Here is a 17633-nt window from a genome sequence, read left to right on the forward strand (position 1 = left end):
GCAATATAAACTTAAAATGAACACGATTTAGGAAACTATTCTTCATTTTTTGTATCATTAAGCCAAAAACATATGAAGCAATTTCACATACATTATCAATTGCGTTGAGCGTTGCATCACCATCGCAAAATAATAGCAATAATGGTGATAATAATCCTCCTCCCTTTATCCCATTTTGATAGTTCTAATTTGTTTTTTTTTTCAAAACAGTTTAAGAAAAAAATAGTTAACTTTATTGAAAAAGCAGATGTAGGTTGCTAGTTTTATAAAATGCCTTTATATTAAATAGAATACAACTTTATATTAATTATTCATGAAAACTTGAATTGATGGTAAAAAAAAAATCAATTCTCATTGATATACATATCAATTATATCAATATGTTTTGGAAAAATCTAAATGTATTAAATGGGGTAGGTTACATTCATAACAATCTACGTTACATTAAATAAGGTAGCTTATACTACTAACAATCTACATTGAATAAAGAAAACAGAACTATCAAATAGGGCGGAGGAGGGAGTAATAATAACAATAAATGAACAAGGTGCCGACGCTTGCAGGAAAAAATAGTGTAGCATTAGATTCTGTGCTGCTCCTCCGACGGGGCAGAAAGAATATACAGCGTGTGCTTGCCAAGCAAGTGTAGTTGGAAAAACTTGGGGGGGACTTCGGCTGCACTTATCAAGGCACAACATCGAGCATTAGCATGAAATGAAGAGCTGTGGGAAACATGAGCAGGTGATAATTCATAGAATGGCTAACGCATGTGTCGATTCTTGAGCAAGTTTATGCATTGAAAAACTACAACTTGCCGTAAGGAGCTTTGGCACCTGAGGCCAGTGGCCATGCATGCCTCCTCCCAACATTAGCCTTGTGATCATCCCTTGAGAAGAGCGTTCCCTGTTGTAAAGTCGGTTCCATCATCCCTGCGTGGCCTTCTTCAGTCCACTGTACATCTTCCTCTGGTTTCGGCTCTGATGCTGGTTTCTTTGCGAGGAGTTCCTGGCCGCCTTCAGTCAAATAAATATTACTAGTATTATCATGTGGTCGGCTATTTGATTCGAATAAAGTGATGAAGGGCTGCTGCTGCATATGGTATTTTCCTTGCTGAACGAGCCAACCTAAGGTGATAGATAGACAGGTTCTCATCCTCGAGCTTCAAGTACACGTTGACGTACTCCTCCACATAATTAATGAACAAGCTTTATGCTGTTTTGGGAATCACAAAATTAAAGGAGCACTATAAAATGTGAAACAGGAATGGATTACTACATTTTATTAAGTATTAACTAGTAACCCTTTTTCTGAATTCATGACACTTCACATGGATGCCGCCACAATCGTAATTTTAAGCGTATCTTTATCACTGGTGTTGCTGTTGAGAGTGAACATTAGAGTTGTACAATACCAAGAAAAGATTCTACCCTGATATATTATTGTTTATTCCTTGCGCTTTCTTCTGTAAACATCTTCTCACTTGCAAACTTTTTGGGCACTCACAAAATATCTTTGAAGCTGCTTCTCCGTAAGCTCACAAATTAAAGTAACAACTCCAACTAATGAATTTGGTAGATATGAGGTTACAGAGTTTTTGAACCGTGAATGCTCAAACCATTGGTCCGATTTTCGAAAATAAATTGGCCAGTTATGGTCCTTGGACAAAACAACAAATTCTTCATGGTTAAATGCGACGAGATCCTGCAGGTAATTGTAGCAGACTTTGTGCTTGGCTCACCCTCTTAGAAGGTAAAAGCCAAACCAGAGAAAAGTTGTGCGTTTGAGTGCAGTTGATAAAACTGAAATCTGAATTCGTTAAGTCATGGAATTGTTAAGTTTTACATCTAATAATTTCAGTGTATATCACGTTCAGTCATAAACGAATAGCTTATCACTTAATTTTGGGAGTAAGTTTTACATATGAAATTCAGTGCCACTTAATTTATTCAGATGTTCAATTTTTGATTATCAAATAGTCTGAATATGTTAAGATTTGAATCCATTAAGTTTAAGTGTTAAATTGGATTAATAATCAGGGCCTTAGATGATTATATCGCCCAAATATATGAGTGACACATATAAATACAATCTAAACTACATTATTACGCTCTCTTTGACGATAAAAAAAAATAACTGCTTTTGTAAGGAAAATCTGGCAGGAGTTGTGCTTCACCTGTTTCTCATTTGAGAACTCACCAACCCAATAAAATGATGCCCTCACATAAGCAGTTGTCAAACCATTACTTACAAAGCAGCATCAGCGGGTGACTGAAAGCTAAAGAAGATATTCAGGCACGCAAGTCTGACATTCCCTATCACTTAACTCCTTATAACCAGCCTTCACTGAATTTAGAATAAATGAGAGACACTAGCACAGAAAGAGTTGAAGCACTTGGGAGGCCAGTATTAAACATATTAGCTCCTTTGATCCTCGACTCGACATTTTTCCTTGACATCAACCAAGAATGTAGACGGTAGGGTATGTAGAAAAGGTTTGTGCAAGAGGGAATTATCCCACTTTATGCAAAAATTTTCCCTACTTGTGAGTTCGTATTTCACTATTCTTTTGATTACGCAGAAACAGGATTTGCAATACAGCTTTGAGGCTACAATAATAAGGTCAATTCTTATTTAAGGACATAGAACGGCACAACCCAGAAACTGACAAGTGCGAAAGGACAACAAATAAGGTAGGTTAGTCACATTTATGCCTTCCTATAGCGAAAATCAAACGGTGGGATTATGGCCTGATGCTAAAGGTCTCTAATTCACGTCCGACTACTTTATGTATCAATACTGTTACAGTCCGACTATATGTTAGAGTATGTCCCCTTTACTCAATGCAGCTGCAAAGTTCTGAAACAAGCCAGAAATCTAAAATGACCATGTAGTTTCTCTCCATAGACAAAGGTTCTGAAGACTATCTGATCAGAAAGAATGACAATTATAGGGCATCTAGGAACAAGAGTTAAACAATAAGCAGTTAAATCTTACTTCCCATCACGAAAGTATTGAACATGTAAAAAGGAAAGCACAAATCAGCAATGATCTTCAAAACCCCTAGAATGAGCTTTTTATTGATTTAAAGTTACTATGTATATCCAATTTCACTGACCTGTGAACCATCGCCAATGGGCTTACCAAATCTAAGCGAGAAGATGAAATTAAAAGCAACAAAATGAAACTAGGAAAGAGGAGAAAATGGCAAAGTATCTCAAAAAATGAAGCAGAAATTTTAATCATGCAACAATCTAAACAGATTATTGACATGGAAAACTAAAAGATATTAACAAAGTAACCACATAACCATATAAATGGCTCATCATGGTTGTATGGCAAATGGAGAATTAGCTTCTTGCATTCAGAAAGGCTGCCTAAAATGTGGGACCGCATTGTCTTTTATACACAAGTTTAACAACAAAATTTCTTCATCACCGTTAGGCTCCAGATTTGACCATTCTAGGTGCACCTCTGATGGTACTTCATGCCTGTACTGCTCCAACATTAAAGGATGAAGCAACAACCTCCAAAGCCGCAGCACTAATCAAAATGGACTATTGCTTAGAAAGATGTACTACTAAAGACAGGCTTCAACGCATTAATTTAAAAACATGGTACCAAATTAACAGACCGATGCATCAAATCTTGGCTCATAGAAGCAGACCTGGCTGTTGTATGATTGAAAAGCACAGCCAGCAATCCAAGACCAAGCCTTCTTATCCACATCATAAAGAAGGCTCTTACCTTGGGTCCAAGATGTAAAGCAAATTAAATTATCCTGTCCAAAGCATTCAAATCTTTCAGCCGATAATCTCAAAAGAGCTCGGAAGTACCTAGGTGGCATCCTACTTATCTCAACCCAAAGAATTTTTGTATGATCCAATTCCCAGATCTTCATACTCTGAAGATTGCTGTAAAGGCCTATTCTCCCCACAAGAAACAAGCGTTTCTGAGTACCCGCAACGAGATATCCATCCAGCAATGACCGAGGAAACTTTGCTGGTATGTGTTCCCATTGCCCTGTATCCAATCGATACATCATCAGACCAAGTGGTGAAAGAGTTTCCAAATACAACCTTGAGTCGCAAAATGCCATCTTCGAAGAGCAGAGATTCACAGCAGGCATTGTTTGATGAAGTGACCACTTGTTGAGCTTTGAATCATATACTTCTGTTGGCAAAGACTTATCACCATATATGTCACTAGTTGCAATGACTTTAAATGATCGATCCATCCGATCAACGACCATAATCAACTGCCTTTGTTGATTGTAATGCATGCTAGGCAATATCCTCCAACTTTGGGTAAGAGGATTACAAACCAAAGTCTTGAAAGTCAGCCCATCTACGCCCGAGAAACAGAGAAGACCGCCAGAGGAACCAACCAACCAGAATGCCCACAGCGGTAAAAAGGTAAATGGGATCCTAAACCATTGTTTTAATGGCAAACTAAACACTGAACATTGAGGTGTCTGCGGATTCCTCCAGAAAGTCAGAAGGCAAGGTCCATGAGAGGGCACTTGCGAATGAAACTTCAAAAAGCTATTATCTTGCAAAATAGAATTCCATCTTCTACAAACAGATCGAAGTCTAAATATCATGAAAGGCGGTACCCTAGCCAAGATTTCATTCAACAAATCTTCAGGTAGCATTGCCCATATGTTGTCTTCCATCTGAACATCCGGCTGAACAGCCTTGTTAAAAGTGGCAACCGTCTCTTCATCTAATCCTCTTGGTTTGGTCTTAATCACTTTTTGCCTCGAAGGACTTGTGTTCCTTGACCCAATTCGACCCAGTGGGCTAGTATTTCTTGACCCACTGCCACCAAAATTGGTCGCTTGCCTCTGAAAACTATCCTCCTCCCGAAGAACTCCATTTCTAACCAGTCGAGAATATGGCAATCTAAACCCTGATTCGGAAGATTGCCCCACTTCAACCATGGTACCAACACCCTCACTATCCCAATATCATCTACTGACTTGAATAGCCAAAATTGAATCTTTCCTAGGCCCCATCCAATTGAACATCCATGACTATGTAGATAGCATCAGAACCAAACGAAGACGGAATCTCATCCAAGCAAATACCTAAAACCCGAATAACTGAATATTGGATGTTATCAAACATCATATGCAATCCCTAATTTTAGAAAGACTGCACCAAAAAATGGGAAATGCTGCTTCAATTGGAAAAATATACTGTTAGATCAGATAAGCCACGGGCCTAGTGACTGAAAGCTCAAAGAATCAAAAGAACAGCTGGAATTTCACTATACCGGTGAATGCCTTTTCCTCTATAGATCCCGTCAATTAACTCTCAGTGAAGAACGGGATGAAGTCAACAAAAAGATTGAATCTTGACGGAGCTATCAGCACAAGCATACAAGGAAAATGGAAACTTTGTAAGATAATCTGAGATGGGTTACCTCGGGAATGAACAAATAATCGTGAAAATCAACACTTCTAGTGGGCTTGTTCAGGTAGCAAGAATCTTACTCAACAGGCACAGGTCGATGTACTTTTCCCCCATTCACTCATATTCTATGTGCTGTAACTTAACTCGCGTTTGATTGTTTTTGTCGTTACTCTAGTTAACGTGTGAAATTTTTTTTCAAAAAAAAAAAATGTATGAAGAATTGGGCTAACTTACAGCTGTCCTCGCCACGCCGATTCAAATCACAAGGCTTCAGAAAGCGCGTCATGGCATCAAGGAATAAGCTCTTGAAATCGCGGTCGTTTATGCTGGCCTCCTTCAGATGACCTGGATAAAAGCGTGAAATTATGAGCAAGGTTGGTTCGCGCCTTTGTGTGACTCGTCACAAACCAAGGTTTATGAATGGTGTTCTTGCACCATAATATTTGCATCTTTATGTGACCGAACTTTTTGAAAGCGTGAAGAGTTGCAATCTTCAGCATTGTAATAAGTTGTGCCTTTATATGAATGTAAATCTAAAATTGTCCATTTTTCAGTCTGTAACTGTAATTAATCAAGACACTGAAGCACAATCCATTACAAACCACGCCTTTGCACCATTATTTATTCTTCATAAATAATAGTTTTAAAAAAGTGACCTGGTAAGTATTCGAATTTCTCCAAACATTGGCTGCTCGTCAAGATTAATTATTTACATTGCTCCTGCAAATAGCATGCAGAACTCCACAAATCGAAACTTGAATATGTCTCCGCGTGGATGGTTCAGCGGCAGCGCTTCTCACCCGTGAATCTTGAGGTCACAAGTTCGAGTCTCTGGTTCGTTGGATTTCTCCGCGCACTTAACGTGTTCGGGCCGGATTGAGGCGTCGGGCCCGGATCGCAGGAAATTAATCGAGCCCCGTAAGGATTGATCCGAACACCCCTGTATCGACAAAAAAAAAAAAAAAAAAAAAACTTGAATATGCCTGCCGCCGACGGACCGTGGTCCAGTTTTAATGAGTAGATGAAATAAAAAATTGAGCAAAAACAAAAGGAGGCGGCGTCATCCCTCCTTTTGTTTGTTAGTACTTGCATAAGTTGCATTGCTTCATTGTAACATGGCGGTGTAGGGCATGGTCCGGCGTAATTCCGAGGTGGAAAATTTTGCCACAGTAAAAAATATTTCCAAACTAATGCTGCTTCAAAATTTATTCCCCTGTTAATATGGTTGTTGCCGCATGGAATTTAAATATGGGAAACTAATCACGCTTAAACTTTTGCTTTTATCTTCTTTCATTTTGAGAAGCAAATCCCATTAAAATGTCAATAACTAATCTTAAGCGCTTAATTGTTAATTCACATTAGACAAATCCTTAATTATCTTTCAATAGCTCAAATTTTGCTACTTCTTCTCTATTTATTATTCATTGTCTACTTTTAGGAAATTTTTAACGTATTTAGAAATTTCTTAAACAGTCGTAGCAACTAAAAAAATTTTCTTACCATGTGCGTGATGAATTGCCATACAGATAAATTGAAAATCTTTAGAGATCTATTGTGTTAATTCGTGATTTCTTTTACTATTAAAATGCATAAATATACCTCTTTTAAATAACGACTACTAACTAACCTTGGTGTTAATTCTAATGCCAATCATGACTTGCTTAGATTTTTTATGATGGGTCAAAAAATGCAATTTTTTTTATTTCTCTTTTTCTTTAAAATTTAACTTGTACAGTTCACGCTAAACTATGATCATTATTTTGGAATAATTACTAGTGTGTCATACATTCAATTTTTCTGAAATTTCGTGAAATGTATAAAGTCAAGGGTTCAGTGCATATGAAAATGCGCGCAACAACAAAAAAAAAAAGAAAGAAACTTGTGATCTAACCTCAAGAATAATGTTAAGGAGGAATAATGACAACAAAACAACAAATGCGGAATATAACCGAAAAATAGGATATACATGTAACATGGGTCTGCAATCTGGTGCGGCGATATGCATGGCACCAAATAGACCCAAAAAAAACAAAAGAAAAAGAAGAAGGAAGCTCGTAATATAAGGAAAAATAATTACAAGTGATTCTTTTCTTTTAATAGGATCGTATGTGACAATAAATGGATTAACAAGGGAACAAAACTGAAAGATAATTGCTTTGGAATTATTTTTTAAGAACTAAATTGTTTTGACTAAAAATCCAGAGCTGAAGTTTAAGCGTGATTAGTTTTTCATATTTAAAGTCACACGGCAACAAATATATTAACAAGGGAATAAATTTGGAGGAAGATCATTGTGGTAATAAACTCGAAAATTTCACATATTAGGCTGCTAGCTAACTTTGTAAGAAATGTTAAGAAAATGGAGAGTCACCTCATGTAGATTAATGTTAACTACAAAAGTTCCAATTGATCGCGTGTATCTCTCTCTTTTTCTTTTTTTGTTTCCCTTGAAAGGGAAAAATATAAACACGAGATTCTTTATATATCTCCTTCAAAAAAAGTTCCCGTTTTCGTTAATTTTCAAAACAGAATGGTCTAAGTTCAGCGTGTTTACAAAGTTTCCTTTCTGAAGTTCCAATCAGCCCGAAGATATTGAACAATTCCCAAGGCAAAAGCAACGATTTTTTGACCTTTTTTATTTTTTTAAGAAATATTTAAAATCTGTCCCAATAGTACCACAGCTCTACTTTTCCCAATACAACAGTGCAATGTCCACAAGAATAGTTTCGTTTTTTTTCCTAACGTAATGGGTATCCGGAATCCGACGGATTATATTTTCGAACCCGACTATTCCCATTTCACTTGTGCCCCCACCCCCTCAGAAGACACAAGACGATAACAGGAATCGAACCGCGACCACACGGTGTCAGGCCCTAAGGAGGCACCCCCAGCATCAGCCGAGCCAACCCCGAGGAGTGTCCACAAGAATAGTTGAGTTGAGTGTGTTTAGATAGTATGGCCTTGTTTGAACAGCCGTTTTTCAAAGAAAAATTGCTATATTTGCGGTGAACACATTTTTCAATTACCTTTTTATCTCATATATATCAAATCGTTACAGTAATTTTTTTTACAAATAATATAAAAAAAATACAATCTAAACACAACCTAAATTATTTACACAAATTTATCTACTTACTTGATATCATAAACGCATTTTGCAATCACACACGTGTCATATTTTATTTATCGTTAAACCAACAAGCCAAATCCTCCAAGTCATCAGATAAGTCCATCCATCCACAGCCAATCACAGAAACACTCTACTACCACTACTGGCTCCATCATAGATACCTACATACACATGCTAGTACCTCAAACAATCGAAAACGAAAAGGACACGGCACAGCAAACTAGCTATTAGGCAAAGGGATGTCGGACCCAAGTCCCCGACGGACGGACCTCTCCCAGTCTTCCCTCAACCCGGCCCAGACTTCCCACTTCCGACACCATCATCCTGTCGAAGCCGTTAAACTGTCTCATCTTTTATAACTCAAAAAAATTTATCATTTTCCTCGAACCCCCCCGGGCCCCCACACGTGTCAAATAACCAGATCCACATCACCATCTTTTCGTACAACCTGGACCGCTCCAAAAACTCATGTCCTTAATAAATCTCACGTGCCTCCTACCCTTTTAACGGCGCGGAAATCCCTCCTCTTTTCCTTCCCCACCTCCGTTCAAACTCTCTCCCTCTTTGTAAATCTATATACTACATTTCTATACACTCTTCTTTTTTGTATGTATTACGGCTAAAATTATTTCCTTGTAATTTATTAGTAGTGCGTAATATATCTATATATATCTATATCTATATTATTAGTAGTATGATGGTGGAGGAGTTTATTATTGTATGCACAAATCTAATCTAGCTCGTAGAAGCCCTAACATTAATATGGAGCGCCTTCTATGTTCCCAATCCCGCAATCCTTTCTAGTGTTACAAGAAGAGAAGGTTTTTCAAGTATAGATATATTTGATTTATTCGGAGGTATATTTATCTACATTGGAGGGAGGGATGGGGGCCGTGACGTCCACGATGGCTGCCAAGTTTGCGTTTTTTCCGCCGAATCCACCCTCGTATGGGGTGGCAGAGGACGAAGGGACCGGGAAATTGAGGATGACGGGAGTCGCCGAGAGGGACAACGTCGACGTTTTGAGGCTGGCGACCAAGAGGGGGGCCCGGATTGTGGCTCTCTACGTTAAAAACCCGGCTGCGTCCCTCACTTTGCTCTACTCCCACGGCAACGCTGCTGATCTGGGCCAGATGTATGACCTCTTCAGCGAACTCAGCCTTCATCTACGCGTCAACTTGATGGGGTGCTCTCTTTTTTGGCTACTCCCAGTTGTTTTCAGACCATTCATGCATGTATTCATATGTCACTGCTACAAAAGATTTGATTTTTAATGCAACCATGAAAGCGAGTGCGGTAGATTTAGCTACTGAGTTCGTGATGGGCCACTGGAGAGTTAGTGGTTTTATTTATTTTTTTGACAGGGGAGATTGACCGCGAGTTCTAACCATTTTGCGATGCTTATTTTTTCTGTTTCGATAGTAATTGGTATTTGATTGTTGGGAGCGGATCAGTAGCTCATGCCTGATTATATTGCTTTTCTCTGACAATTTAAAAGACTTGAAATTGTTGGGGAAGCTTATATTTCAAGTGGTTTTAGTTTTTAATCCTTTTTTATCCTTGTCGAGGTGAGGTGGATGAAAAGACGGCAACTTTTTTGTGCACAGACGACAAGTTGAACTGCTTTCTTATATATGCTTGTGCATGTTAAACTTATTCACATCCTGACATTTGAGATTTGTTTACCCGAAAATGTTTTGGGCAGGTATGACTATTCAGGATATGGACAGTCTACTGGAAAGGTAGAGTATGGAGGCTTGAGTCTAACTTTTTTCTTCCATTTCGAAGTAGTTTCTGATTTAGGGCATGCTCGACTAAGTTGTCTGTTTTAATATTTGTACTAGCCAAGCGAGCAGAACACTTATGCTGACATAGAAGCGGCATATAGATGTCTTCTGGAGAAATATGGGGCAAACGAAGAAGATATAATATTATATGGGCAATCTGTTGGTAGTGGTCCAACTTTGGATTTGGCATCCAGATTATCACGGTTAAGGGCTGTGGTTCTTCACAGTCCAATCATGTCTGGTCTTCGTGTTATGTATCCAGTGAAGCGCACTTATTGGTTTGATATATACAAGGTAGCATTCTTTAACGTGAATATGAATGTGGAGCCAGTCCTCATGTCTGATCAATTTTACCCACACTCAATTCTCATTCCTGCTTAACTCTGCCTTTTCTTTTTCCCTTTGTTTTTATGAAATGCAGAATATCGAGAAAATACCATTGGTTCAGTGTCCTGTTTTGGTAATCCATGTAAGTATTATCTGCTGTTCTACCATTGTCTATGTTGTATCAGGAGTTTTTCTCCACTCAAAAGAAAAAATTGGGACAAGATGGAATTTTAGTGTAATTATTTTGCATTTTCTTTTCTTATGATGTTGGTAACTTACTTTTTTTTTTCTTTGTCCTTTTTCTTTTGACATTTTGCAATAGTAAATGGAAAACCCGTTTGCCGGTATTCCTTGTTGGCTTCATCAGTGGCATAAATGTTGTACAATAATTTCATATAGTGATTCACCATGCAATGCAGCTGGACCTTCTCAAATTGGAAATTTCCCAGTTGCTGTTCTTAGATATGCTGCTTTTGGCATTTACAGGGAACAGCAGATGACGTTGTGGATTGCTCTCATGGCAAGCAGCTTTGGGAGCTATGTAAAGAGAAATATGAGCCACTATGGGTTAAAGGCGGCAACCATTGTGATTTGGAGCTTTATCCTGAGTATATTAAGCATCTGAAGAAATTTATATCAGCTATAGAGAAGTCATCGCATTTTAGAAGTGGTTCAATGCCACCTTCAGATCAAATGGACGCTGCCCGTAACAGCACAGATTGTAGACCTAGATCAAGCACGGATCAGAGAGAGAAGTCTAGGCTGAGTATTGACCAGAGGGAGAAACCTAAAGCAATGTCAGACCTTAGAGAGAAGTCAAGAGCCAGTGTTGACAGGAGAGAAAGATCTCGAAAGAGTGTGGATTTTTCTGAAAAAGCAAATAATAACTCAGAACAGCCGGAAAGAGCTAGGAACAGCATTGACCGGTTGGATTAACTTTGCTGCCTAAGCTTACATTTTTTGTTTTTTGAACCTTGGGATATTATTATAGATGCAAAAGCTTTCTTTTTTGACTGTTAAAATCGGTGGTGCAGCTTTGGAGAGATGATGAGATCAGCAGTATTGTGCAATATTGATTGTTTCAAGCCTGCAGGAGCAAAGATCTGAGGATGAAGGAAAGGTCAGTGTAAAAGATATTTTTAATCTTATTTGCTCTTTTCATTGGCCAACAATTTGTTTGATTGTCCAGTGAGAGATCTCCTTTATGCTATGTCCATAATTGCAGTAAAGCAGTTTAAGTTTGTTGGCTTATTTACTCCAATATTGTTCATTTTATTCAAAATTAGATACTGTATTGATGTCTTTATTCTTCTTCCATAAAATACGTAAGTTGAGTTCAATATGTTTGGAAGAAGAATAAAAACATCATTGTTAATCCTAATTTCGTACAAATACCAGTTTAAGTTTGGCACTTTTATGTTTGGAATTTATGTCATTTAATCATGCAATCTTTGTGCAAGAAATTAGTGACTCTATTGCTCAGTCATGCAACATCTTGTGTTTGTGATTTTTCTTTTCTAAATTTTGCTTTGTCTAGGGCTACTAGTTTAGTCACACCCTAAAATGGAAACGAGGTAAGGTCATCTATCCCTTTATCCAGAGGGTAGGAGATAGAGATCCCTATTATTAGATTGGCGAGTGGCATCGGTGCACAAGATAAGACCACAGACACATGCATTGATCACCGGCCTATATGTTTTTTACAGAAAGTGGATACAAGAAATCTCTTCTTTTTAAAGCCTTAAATACTTGCAGTTTGTGTTCTAAAGGTTCTCTCTCTTGATGTATGGTTAATATTTATCAGGATATGCACGCTTAGAATGACCAAGTTCCATGTTCCTCGTCAACTGGCTGAGCTTGTCATGGTGAATTTTAAACTGGTCCAGGCTTGCCTTTTTTCTGTTGTCTATGCGCTTTCTATGGATCACATGTGCTGAATGGCTTCAAAGAATTAAGGCTACTGAGAACTTTCTCTTCCATGTAAAGGTTTGCCTAGCTTGGATGATTTGTACAAATATGTGTTCATTGACCTCACAAGACTCGAAAACTTACATATTTTGAGGAAATTACTTGGGAAATTAAGAAGGGGTTGGGATGTACAGCAGGGAAACAACTAATTTATGACTTTTCCTTTCTTCAATTTTTATTCCGTGAGGGAGCTGGTGGCCGTGGAAGGGCAGGAATCAGGGGCCTGGTCATGGTGTCATTTTGATAACTTTATCTATGATTTTGGTGGCTAATGTTTTTTGTTAATGCAAATGCAAGGCACAACTTTACAGGGTTCCACTGTAGTTTAACTTGCTCCGCTCGTCTTTCAGTTTCCAGTCTTGACGCCTTGGTGGGTATAATCCACATTTCCTAAGTTGGAAGACGTTCTATCCTTCTCTGCCTGGGAATTGGACAATGTCTTGCATACCCAGGAAGAAAAAGCATACAGAAATAATAAATAAATAAGTAAAGGCTTGCTCTTCAGCCAATGGGCATCAAGAAGTAAGCACCCCATATAACGAAGGAGTTTTGGGTTCAAAGACCATTGTTTAACCATTTCATTGTCAGAACGTGTGTATATATATGTATGACAGGAGGAGGTGGTGGTAGATGGCAGCTAATTTTTCCGGTGAAGTGCAAAGACAGCCGTCGAATTTGTCGCAACTCACAATGTTGAGCAAAACTATAAAGGTTTAAAGTCGTAAAATCCCATATAGTACCTATAATGCATTTCGCCTCTTCTCTTTCAAGCTTCCATTTCACTTATAGAGGCGCAAGTTCAGCAACATTTTGTAACAATAACGCATTCGACGACTTCAGTAGCGGTTAAAATCCTATATAGTAATTAGAGACACAGAAACACCGCCATGGCTGCGGCTCTTCCAAGGCTTTCGCTCTCGGGCACACTCCTGGTGCACCCCAATCGGAAGATACCAACAGCAGCGCTAACGACGTCATCAGTGGACACCAAGCAGAGATTGCCTTATAACCCACATCGCACCTACCCTGCTAAACCCCAAAAACCCCAACTTGATCTGACTCCGACGCTTTCCACCTCCAGCATATCGGTTTCCGACCTCCTGAAACGCGCCACTCCCGCCCCCTCCTCTACCACCGCCAAAGGTATAGTTAAATTACTAGTTACAAGTAATTAAAACGCAATTATTGGACAGAGGCCCGGAATACACCTTTTTTTCCTTTAAATTGAATTTGAATTAGCTGCGGGGTATTATTACGATAGGGACTCTCTGTGAAAGTGAAATGACGTACTTGGGATACGAGAGATGGCTTCCCAGTCCTCCCAAGGTGGAGAAGCCTCGTTCTGTTTTCAACGCGGCATCGTTGGCTTACATTGGAGACTGCATTTACGAGGTTTTCTTCTTCTTTGCTGTGCTTTTTAAACTTGGGGATGGGAGTTCAGGAAGAGTTTGAGAGTTAAATTAAATAACAATGGAAATTTGATGGTATTTGGTAAGTATCAGAATGGCGACTGCTTGTTGCCATAACTTGGTGCTAATCAGATTCTCGGCCCGAAAATTTGCGAGTAAAAATTGTATACGAAAGAAAGAATATTCTTTTGATAACTCCACACTAGTAAATTTTCGAGAATTTAATAAGTTAGCTGCTCTGATTTTTTATGTGGTTAGAGAGCTAATGATTTTCTCTTTTGAAGGTTGGTTCTTTTACTAATCTGTTTTGCTTTTACTACTTCCTGAATCTGATGATGCAGTTATATGCTCGAAGACACTTTCTTGTTCCTCCTCTGAATATTGAAGAATACAATGATCGTGTGACGGCAGTTGTGCGTTGTGAGGCCCAAGTAAGAATAGAATTCTGGTTTTCTTTTCATATAAGCTGAGGAAGTTTTTGCCTAGATTGCGTCTAGTATGTTGTACTTGTTTCTATGAAGTTACAAAGATTGTTGAAGAAAGCATTCTCATGAGCATAGAAATCCTTGTAAGACCACATATTTTGCTGCCATCCATCCCTAGCGTGGTTTAGTGCTCTATTCATATCTTAGGCTTTTTATCATTTTTTGTAGAAAGTGTTCAAATTGTAGTTTTACCCAAAAAAAAAAAAAAAAAGGAAAAGAAAAAGTTTCTTTTCATTTTCTTTAAATTGGTTTCCCATTCTTTCACTACTTGTTGCATAATAGAGTTGGTTCAGCTGAATAAAGAGTGAATCTATGTCTGCGTTCTATATTAACTTCCATTTCTTTTGTTTTTTCTCTTCCCGATTCAAATGCATATTCCTTGTTGTTTCCCAGCACAAATATGTTTAGAATCTTTTTTGATGTACTTGCTATGTTTCAGGATGCGATGCTGCAAAAACTTATTAATGATGATTTCTTGTCAGAACAAGAAAGGTTGGTGTTATGTTTATTTCTTAAAAGTGCTTCTTCAGAATTTTAAATTGTATGCAAACGTATCTTCTGTTGCAGATGAATAGGCATAGTCATTCCCTCGAGGGTAGAGAAAACTCAATGTGCATTTACACCGAAGTAAAGGGGAAATTGTTGATATTCTAGTCTATCAGATGAAACAAACTTCTGAAGAATAATAATATTGTAGATTGTAGGTCCTGCTTCCTGGGCCCTAAGACAATGGAAAAAACAACTATGAAAGTCCCAAAGTTGATAATCTTAAGAGAAAAAGTGTCTCTATGAGATTTCTATGTTTCCGTTGCACTGGGGAGCAATTTCATCTCAAGTTGCTGCTGCATTTTCTTGGGAACCATGATCATTGTTTTCCAGAAGTTGTGTGTATGTTATTAGAACTGCAGTTGTCTTAAGTGTGGCATCTGATAAGCACTTTGTGCAGGGATGTGCTTCGTTGGGGGAAAAATGTTGGTTCATCAAAAACAAGGACCAAAAAGCGTGCTGGGGTGGCTGTTTACAACAGGGCCTCTTCACTGGAAACTCTTGTTAGTTCTTCCTACTTACTGTACATATAAGTATTCATAGATGTATACGTATGTTAAGAAATTTGTTGATTGACTTTCATGTTTTTCCCTCCATTTTCAGTTTGTCAGTTCTATTGGGATGATACTAGGAGAGCAAACCATTGCTTAAAAATATTCATGTCATTCTTGTGTTAAACTTTGGTCAATTATCTCAATGTTATGCATCTGTTTTGTATCACCTCATTTATCTTGCAAAATTTGGTACGCAGTCATTTACAGCTCCAGAATTAAATATATTGATGCAAAGAGTTGAGATTAGGTTATTTCTAAGCATGTTATCCTCTGTGGTTCTCCCCATGAAAAAGCAACTTTTATTGGGCACTCTGTGAATGTGTTCCACAATCATTCTGAGATTCTTTTCTCTATGACCATATCTAATGAGATGCTTGTTTCCTACAATTTATCTCTGTTCCCAAAAAGTTTTGATTTCAAGTGAAACAGTTTTATGTCAATTGTAGGTTGGCTATCTGTATCTGACAAATGTTGAACGTTTAGAGGAGATCATGCTGATGTTGGGCTTCTGTTCTGGTGCTTCTGACCAGTCAATTCCAAAGGAAGAAGACAGTAAGAAATAGCACTTTTATATCCCAAAAAGTACAATGAGCTTCGTGTTATATCCAACTCCTGCTATGTAGTTGCCCATTGTAATGCATGAATGCTTCAGTGTTAGAAATTATAGAAAATAAGTTTTTCACAGTTTTGGGTTGCAAGAGAATAACTGAGTTGAGGTAAAAATGGAGCTTCTTTTATAATCTGGGGGTAAGAACAACAAACTGCTCAGTCAACAGTTATAAACATTAAGCAACTTTATCCAAACTCATTTGATTGCTTCTCAGATGCATTTTAACTTATTTTGCTTACGTCACAAACACAATTTCCAATCAACTTCTGATCTCACATACATCACATTATAAAAGATGCTATAGTAATTATTCAAATAATCTCCTATCCAAACACTAACATCTTTTTAGTTCTTCTTGAGCCTTGCTCTGAATGTAGTTAGTACAAGTGTTTTTTTATTAATAGGGCAGTCTCTGAATGAAATTTCTGCCAGGTTCCTGGTGGATGCAGATGTTGTATTTACAGGCAATCAGACTTTTTAATTGATAGCCTCATCTGTTGCTCTTCTTCCTGCAGGCAACTAGAATTGCGGGTTATGTGAATTTTCAATGTCGCAGACAATGGCAATTTGGCGATGGTGATGACGAAAGACAATCTCTTTTGCTCCAAATTCTCATAGTTGGCCCTTTTTACTTCTGCATTGCCTGATGGTAAAATACATTCTTATATTGCTCCTAGTAGTTGAAAATCATTTTAGGTCGTTAACTAGAAAGATGCAGTACTAAAGCAACTCGTATAACTTTTCTCAGGCATAGAACAATTTGAACGTTTGTTGATATTTTGGTACAGCTCCTTTTTGCACATTGGTGTTTCAGAACACAACTGTCAGATGCCAAGATCAACATGATATAGGCTATAGCCAGGACCAAAGTACCCAGTGCCCAGCTATCGTCTGAACATCACTACAGAAGTTGAAAAATCCGAAGCGGATCATGCTTTAAACTCTGCTCGAATATGCTTTGGAATTTCAGTGTTCACTTTTTCTTGTTTGTTAAATATTTATGCGTGATCCAATTTCTTTTGCTACACTCCCCACTTTTCTTCCATTTTCGCGACCGCTGTTAACTCAGCGGTGCTGGTAGCTAAGGCAAAACCTGAAAATTGAACCACTTTTTGAAGTCCTGAACGGTTGGAAATCAGAATGGTAACTGGACATAATGAAGTACCATATGGAAAATCAGGGTTAAAACTCCGTTTAACCAAATTAGATTTTTCGTATTTGCCAAGCAAAAATTTAAAATCCAAGCAAAAAGAGAGAAGGTGTTTGCATGCAATACTTGCACCTTAAGGGCATTGTCTTCAACAAATGGAAATGGGCCTCTGCACTTTCCTTTTTGTTTTCATGGCCGCATTCCGTGCTTTGCTACAATCCTTTTCCAATTTCTTTTGTTTTTCGTTTCTTTT

General features: G+C 38.0%; 3 protein-coding genes across 6 annotated transcripts; 2 read left to right on the top strand and 1 right to left on the bottom strand.

The window, feature by feature from the left end:
* Positions 1-3210: 3210 nt before the first annotated feature.
* LOC113697869 (F-box/kelch-repeat protein At5g15710-like) lies at positions 3211-5566 on the bottom strand. The gene has a single exon (XM_027217462.2). The coding sequence runs from the start codon at positions 4937-4939 to the stop codon at positions 3623-3625; it is 1317 nt and encodes a 438-aa protein (XP_027073263.1). The 5' UTR covers positions 4940-5566; the 3' UTR covers positions 3211-3622.
* A 3170-nt stretch (positions 5567-8736) lies between these two features.
* Positions 8737-12798, top strand: LOC113698141 (uncharacterized). Its single transcript, XM_027217848.2, has 7 exons — positions 8737-9730; positions 10250-10286; positions 10389-10625; positions 10753-10800; positions 11145-11584; positions 11693-11778; positions 12463-12798. The coding sequence occupies exons 1-6, from the start codon at positions 9429-9431 to the stop codon at positions 11763-11765; spliced, it is 1137 nt and encodes a 378-aa protein (XP_027073649.1). The 5' UTR covers positions 8737-9428; the 3' UTR covers positions 11766-11778; positions 12463-12798.
* A 299-nt stretch (positions 12799-13097) lies between these two features.
* Positions 13098-17257, top strand: LOC113698143 (uncharacterized). 4 transcript variants are annotated; one of them, XR_003450109.2, is made up of 8 exons: positions 13098-13769; positions 13888-14018; positions 14377-14466; positions 14960-15012; positions 15467-15569; positions 16050-16172; positions 16746-16879; positions 16979-17257. XR_003450109.2 is itself a non-coding variant. In XM_027217849.2 (7 exons), exons 1-7 carry the CDS (start codon positions 13514-13516, stop codon positions 16751-16753), a joined length of 747 nt encoding a protein of 248 aa, XP_027073650.1. In that variant the 5' UTR covers positions 13098-13513; the 3' UTR covers positions 16754-16885. The 4 variants fall into 4 exon arrangements, 1 of the variants encoding a protein (XP_027073650.1); XR_003450107.2 differs by having other exon boundaries at positions 16067-16172; XR_003450108.2 differs by having other exon boundaries at positions 16067-16172; positions 17019-17257.
* Positions 17258-17633: the final 376 nt, after the last annotated feature.

The sequence above is a fragment of the Coffea arabica genome, chromosome 7c, assembly GCF_036785885.1.
Source record: "Coffea arabica cultivar ET-39 chromosome 7c, Coffea Arabica ET-39 HiFi, whole genome shotgun sequence".
NCBI lineage: Eukaryota > Viridiplantae > Streptophyta > Magnoliopsida > Gentianales > Rubiaceae > Coffea > Coffea arabica.

Coding starts and splice junctions, on each gene's coding strand:
- LOC113697869 (XM_027217462.2), bottom strand. CDS start 4,939: ATGGTTGAAGTGGGGCAATCTTCCGAATCAGGGTTTAGATTGCCATAT.
- LOC113698141 (XM_027217848.2), top strand. CDS start 9,429: ATGGGGGCCGTGACGTCCACGATGGCTGCCAAGTTTGCGTTTTTTCCG. Junction 9,731..10,249: donor CTACGCGTCAACTTGATGGG/GTGCTCTCTTTT, acceptor TGTTTTGGGCAG/GTATGACTATTCAGGATATG. Junction 11,585..11,692: donor GCTAGGAACAGCATTGACCG/GTTGGATTAACT, acceptor TCGGTGGTGCAG/CTTTGGAGAGATGATGAGAT.
- LOC113698143 (XM_027217849.2), top strand. CDS start 13,514: ATGGCTGCGGCTCTTCCAAGGCTTTCGCTCTCGGGCACACTCCTGGTG. Junction 15,013..15,466: donor TTCTTGTCAGAACAAGAAAG/GTTGGTGTTATG, acceptor CACTTTGTGCAG/GGATGTGCTTCGTTGGGGGA. Junction 15,570..16,066: donor CCTCTTCACTGGAAACTCTT/GTTAGTTCTTCC, acceptor TGTCAATTGTAG/GTTGGCTATCTGTATCTGAC.